The sequence below is a fragment of the Etheostoma spectabile genome, chromosome 3 (genome assembly GCF_008692095.1).
Source record: "Etheostoma spectabile isolate EspeVRDwgs_2016 chromosome 3, UIUC_Espe_1.0, whole genome shotgun sequence".
NCBI lineage: Eukaryota > Metazoa > Chordata > Actinopteri > Perciformes > Percidae > Etheostoma > Etheostoma spectabile.
In genome coordinates, this window is record NC_045735.1 from 23,652,977 (window position 1) to 23,659,470 (window position 6,494).

A 6,494-nucleotide genomic window follows, 5' to 3' on the forward strand; every position below is an offset into this window, starting at 1 on the left:
CATGACAGCGTGGTGACAGCCGAGGTCTCTGTTATGCCATCTTGTAAGTACTATCAGAATACCATCCATGATTCTCTTTGTTGTGGGAAAGAACAAGGTGATATAACAGGCTCATTGGATAGTAGCCAAACTGTTGTTACTTATGCAAGGTGTCAGAATGGTGGTGTGGGCAGGTGGGTCAGGACATGTACATGAGATTCTTGCAATATCCTTGACTAATGTACCTAATTTTGTTATCAAATTGTGAGTACCTCTGTTAAGGTTCATACACATTTTTCACCTCCCCTTCATTTTGTCATGCCAGGTAAGTTCCAAGTGGTGATCCAGAAGTTGTGACCAACCTGATCCTCTCTGCTACCCTGGAGCTGATGAACATGGCCCTGTGGGGCTCTTTTAATCCTAAAGAGAGGATAGTAGTTCCAGTCCAACCACAGAGGGAATCAAACATCTCCCTGGTTTCCACAACTGGGTCAAACAGGATTAGCCAGGTTCTGCTGACAACCAGGTACCTGTGACAGGAGGGCTTAGACAGGGCTAACCCTTTACATGTCGAACTTTGACACAGAACAAGATTTGTTTAGTTTCTTTAGCATTTTGATGCGTTTAATCCTCATGACGTTATTTCTCATTTGATTAAAACAATGTAGGATGCTCTCAACTTTAGTTTTCATGAAACAAGTGGAGCCTGGCACTGACTGACCCCACTTGGCCAAGCCTTGAAAATAAGTATTGACTGTCAGCGATGTGAATACAATAATGTGAATATATAGTCAATCACAAGGTAATTTCATATTCTTTGTATTGAGTTGCAATGGCAAGTGCCCAAATTGAGAGGACTGACTATGAAATAATTGAGAATGAAAAGTAATTTAGGATAAGACATCAACTGCCATACCATCTCTTTTAGCAGCCATTAAAATAATAGCTGGCGAGCCTTTGGAAATAATTACACCTGGCACATCGGATTCGTTGTTCAACACATGTTTCTCTGCAGACACGGAATACTTAACCTGTTCCTGGTGCTTTGCTCTGCTTTGTAGCAGATTGCCTTTAGGAGCTGGGTGTTTCATGTATGCCGGTGATCTTTGAAATTTCAGTTAATTAAAAGGCAAAAGTGAAAATATAGAATAAGTCATTGGTACAGGAATGTTGGTCCAATTATGTTTTATTATCGGTGTGATAACAGTTTCTCAGCATCACTCTGTTTTTATGTAGTAATATCACATTTCAGGGTTGACCACTCAAACTGGGTTAAAAGATCATTTTTTGTACTAAAGTGTACATTTTTGTCCTTTTGTACAGTATTAATGTGTACTATGTGGTATTGAGATTTTCCAAGCATAAAGTAATCTGCAAAGGTGTTTGGAACGTGTTATATGGTTTTGAAATCATTTCACATGGATCTCTGGGTTACATTTGTCAATGACACTGCTTTTAATAAAAGTCTCTTAAATAAGAGTCCTAAAAAAGTTCAAAACTGTTAAGCTATAAGTTTGTTCTGGTTGTTCTAATTATTTCATTTTCTCACAATAATATTTTCCCTAAAGTGAATAATACTGTTGTGACACAAACACCAAAAACACCAGGACTTAACAACTAAACAATAAAAGACAACACAATTAATACTGGTACAGGGAAAAGGAAATTATCTCACCAGTAGATGCTGTGGTCTCTTTGAGCCACTAGAGGGACACACAAGGCTGTCGTTATTTTCAGGTTTATTACTTTAACATTTTGCAAAGTTCTTCCCACTGTCTCCTTGTCTGTTCTGCCTTGTTCTCTCAGCGCTCAGTTTGTCTTTTTGATGTACTTTGTGTTTGTCTGGAACAGGGGACAACCTGTAGTTAAACACACTTGCCTGTGCAATGCCTTGTATATTTATTTTTTTGTGCAACACAATCATTTCTAACAATGAAGTAATTCTAAATAGTGTGTCAGAGGTATTGCAATTCCTTTCATTAATTAGTTAAATATCTGTTATTGATTTAATTTATTGCTGAAAACACAAGGTGTGTAAATACCCTTTGCATATTCTATTTTGCATGGTATTTTTAGTCATAAAAATATTTAAAACATCTATTTTCTCATTGAAAAATAATGTGGCATGAATTCAAGACTTCTCACTTCTAAATGACACTGTAAAGAACAAGTTACACATTGAAGAGAGTTTAGTTTTATTGTTCTTATGTAAATAGATGTTACCTTTTTTTACTACTCCTCTGCATAACACATTCCCTGTGTGCATTAGCAGCAGTAGTTCCATTTCCCATCATCCCTGCTTAAGTTATTATTTCTTTCATGTTGTTGATCCATATCATGAGCTTTGTATTAAGAGGCTCTGCTGTATGTGAGCGCACTGCACCTCCGAGATTTAGAATCAAAGTTCTGTCCGACAGACTCAACTGTAAGTTCAGTTTTCAAGCAAACCATGGTAAAGTTAGTGTTCACAATTTGTTTACCCAGGTTCTGTCAAATCCATTATCAGATTTGGTACAATATTTTACACTATATATTTTAACCCCCTGGATTTTCATTATAGTTACATTTTGGTATGGTGCCACATAGACACTATTGCTGTAGTTGATTATGGTGCTCACTCGGCTTTTATTTTTTTTCTCTCTGCTCTAGTAAAGTATCCCTGACCGTGTTCCACTACTCTACTGCTATCAGTGTAATAGTTCTACACAACAAAGCTCTTTGCATGTAACTTTATCCATTTTATGCACTCCCATGTGTCTCTCGCTCAGGCTCAGGCCTGAAAAACTACTGCGTGGGTGCTACTTTTCATATTTGCTTTTACTGCTGACAACAGTAATTACTGGCTATATTATACACACCATGTAATTTGTATTTTACCATACAAGGAGAAACCCTGGCCTTGGTATTTCACTGAATATTTGACATAATGGCTATTATGAATGACAACATCAGAGCAGAATTACGTGTGTACGTAATGATGTGGAGAACTTCTCATTCACATACATAAATAATAAAGTTTAGGCGATTAAGCACTAAATCTAGACGTCTTTGAACACAGCAGATTATATACACATGCAGATATACACTCACCGGCCACTTTATTAGGTACACCTGTCCAACTGCTCGTTAACACTTAATTTCTAAGCAGCCAATCACATGGCGGCAACTTAGGCATTTAGGCATGTAGACATGTCAAGAGAATCTCCTGCAGTTCAAACCGAGCATCAGTATGGGAAAAGGTGATTTGAGTGACTTTGAACGTGGCATGATTGTTGGTGCCAGAAGGGCTGGTCTGAGTATTTCAGAAACTGCTAATCTACTGGGATTTTCACGCACAACCATCTCTAGGGTTTACAGAGAATGGTCCGAAAAGAAACATCCAGTGAGCGGCAGTTCTGTGGGCGGAAATGCCTTGTTGATGCCAGAGGTCAGAGGAGAATGGCCAGACTGGTTCGAGCTGATAGAAGGGCAACAGTGACTCAAATAACCACCCGTTACATCCAAGGTGGGCAGAAAGCATCTCTGAACGCACAGTAACGTCGAACTTTGAGGCAGATGGGCTACAGCAGCAGAAGACCACATCGGGTGCCACTCCTTTCAGCTAAGAACAGAAACTGAGACTACATTTTGCACAAGCTCATCGAAATTGGCAATAAAGATTGGAAAACGTTGCCTGGTCTGATGAGTCTCGATTTCTGCTGCGACAGTCGGATGGTAGGGTCAGAATTTGGGCGTCTACACATGAAAGCATGGATCCATCCTGCCTTGTATCAACGTTTCAGGCTGGTGGTGTGGTGTCATGGTGTGGGAATTTTTTTTTGGCACTCTTTGGCCCCTTGTACCAATTGAGCATCGTTGCAACGCACACAGCCTACCTGAATTGTTGCTGACCATGTCCATCCCTTTATGACCATAAGGTACCCAACTTCTGATGGCACTTTCAGCAGGATAATGCGCCATGTCTAAAGCTGGAATCATCACAGACTGGTTTCTTGAACATGACAATGAGTTCGCTGTACTCAAATGGCCTCCACAGTCACCAGATCTCAATCCAATAGAGCATCTTTGGGATGTGGTGGAACGGGAGATTCGCATCATGGATCAGCCGACAAATCTGCGGCAACTGTGTGATCCATCATGTCAATAGGACCAAACTCCTGAGGAATGCTTCCAGCACCTTGTTGAATCTTGCACGAAGAATTGAGGCAGTTCTGAAGGCACACAGGGGGTCCAACCCGTTACTAGCATGGGGTACCTAATAAAGTGGCCGGTGAGTGTATATTTTTGTGTTATTTTAAACTCAACTATTTTTGTTTAAAGAAACACCATGAAGCAAACGGTTGCCATAGTGGGAGAAGAGAAGAAGAATGACAGTCCAAGCATCTTAAAGAGACACTCCACCAATTTCCAATCAGCCAGTTGTAAAATAGCTTTGGTGGCTCTCGTGGGAGCATTTTATAGTCCAAAAACCATGGTGATGTCATCAGGGTTATTTTGGATTGTGCTTGCAGACTACAGATTTTTTTTTTACAAGAAGCCTGCTGTAGGGAAACACCAGAGAGTTGACTCAATTGATGTCAGCATGAATGAGACGCAGTTAGCAGATTGGCCGTTAAAGCAGAGCATTCAGTTGGCAGATTGTAATTTAGATTCTTCACTTGCCTCTTTCTGTCTGTGTTTTTTTCTAGGAAGCACACATTGTGGTGGAAAAGAAGGAACAAAGGGAGGAAGGAAGTATATATAGCCTCTGATTGGGGTAAATGATTCCACCTGATGCATGGTCAGCTATGTTTGGGGACTTAACACAGCAATACAAACTGATGGCATGGACTTAGGGGAGAAAGTTCTAATATAAGAGTTGCTGTTGATTGCATAATGCGAAGTGTAGAATTCTGTTTTGTGGAGCTCGACCCACGTAGGGATTAAAAGTCAGGAGGCTTCAGCTTCTGCTGCAGTAGTTTTGATCATTCTTTTTAAAACTCCATCTCCTACAAGTCCCCCAACTTAATGGAAGTGCAATACTACATTCCCTTTATTATTCTTAACTTTGAGTTAGCACTCAAACTGGGTTAGCCTAAGTCCTTACTTCAATATGGAGGCCCTCAAGACAAGAGTTGTTGAATGACCTGTGTAGACTGCCACTCTACCCCTGCTGATCTGCATAGTGCATTGTAGGTGACAGCAAGATGTGCGGATTGTGGAACTTATATTCAACTGTAGGACTGTTGTGAAAGAATAAAACAGGAAACCTGAGTTAGGCATCTGCATAAATGTGCAGCACCTGACTATAGCCCACTCTTTTGCCCATTTGTTGCCATCCATTAAACACTTTGCCCAAATCCTCTCTGGAGAGAAGAGAAAGAAACAGAAAAAAGGGATTAGAGAGAGAGTTTGGGAGCGGGCAGAATTGTACAAAGTAGGAGGAGGAGGAGGAGGAGGAAAGGGCGAGTTTAAGAGAGTGGGCAAGAGGAAAATGCGATGGAGAAAATAAATAGCCTCTACAGGAGGCTAGAGGGAATTGAAAGGTAGAAAAAAGAAGTTTATTAGAGTTGGGGGGGGGGGCAGAGTGGAAGCAGTGTACAAGAATAGAAAGATGAATTGAGTGAGAAGTTTCTCTATCTAAGTGTCTTACAAAAAGTATAAGATAACAACAGTATAAAGTGAGGGAATCGGTAGAATTGCTCTGCAAAATTGAGGGATGATGTCATAGATGGTGAGAGTTCAGCAACAGCTGTTTTGTGCTGCTTTATGCGGCTTCTCTCCCCTTCCTCCTGCTCTACCCTGCATCACAATGTCACCAATACACTCACACAAAGGAACGGTAAATGAAGGAAGGGAAGGAGAGTAAAGGAGGCAGGGGGAGGTTCAGGGGATAAAAGAAAGAAAGGAGGTGTTGGGGGTGTGCAGGTAAAACCAGCATTCATTCTCTCAAATTGATGAGTTGCTTAAATTCAGTAACATTGAACTGAATAGGTTTCCTGAATGCTCACTTCAGTCCGGAGGCAGAAACAAACTGTCACCAAATGCAATTATGCTACCTGGATGCTAACTGAAGGATTCTATCAATAAAGTATGCGGTAGCTAGTCATAATTATTTTATATTTATACATTTATTCTTAGTAGTGAAGCAGCTGGCAGTTGGCTAGGTTAGCCATAGGCTAGTGTAGTATGCCTAATCATTTAACTGAGTTAGCTAGCATAAACATTAACCTAGTAGTTAGCTGATTAGTGTACCGTAGCGCTAAATCAACTGCTAGCTTCTGATGTGCTAGCTAGCAGTACTTAGATAAATAACCGTCATGTTAGCTTAGAACAATTCTTTACGAAAGCTTTGAACAATTTTTCATATCTTTCTTTTTAATTTTATCTGTACGCCTGTTTTATTCTAAATTGAATTGTGATATGCAATAATTGAATGAAAAATTAACTAAAGCATAGGTTCACACTGTCTCAAAAGGCACGTCTCATTGTCCTCCAGCATCCTATCAAAACTGACCAAGAAGCCCAAGTGTGCT

General features: G+C 40.2%; 1 protein-coding gene across 1 annotated transcript in view; it reads left to right on the top strand.

Annotated features, from left to right (window-relative positions):
• LOC116683800 (trafficking protein particle complex subunit 6b) overlaps positions 1-2,079 on the top strand; it is a 4,471-nt gene extending 2,392 nt beyond the window's left edge. Inside the window, 2 exon segments of the mRNA XM_074783849.1 lie at positions 1-43; positions 305-2,079. The exon segment at positions 1-43 is cut by the window's left edge and continues 3 nt beyond it. Coding sequence (XP_074639950.1) covers positions 1-43; positions 305-336 — 75 coding nt within the window. The 3' untranslated portion in view covers positions 337-2,079.
• The last annotated feature ends 4,415 nt before the right edge of the window (positions 2,080-6,494 follow it).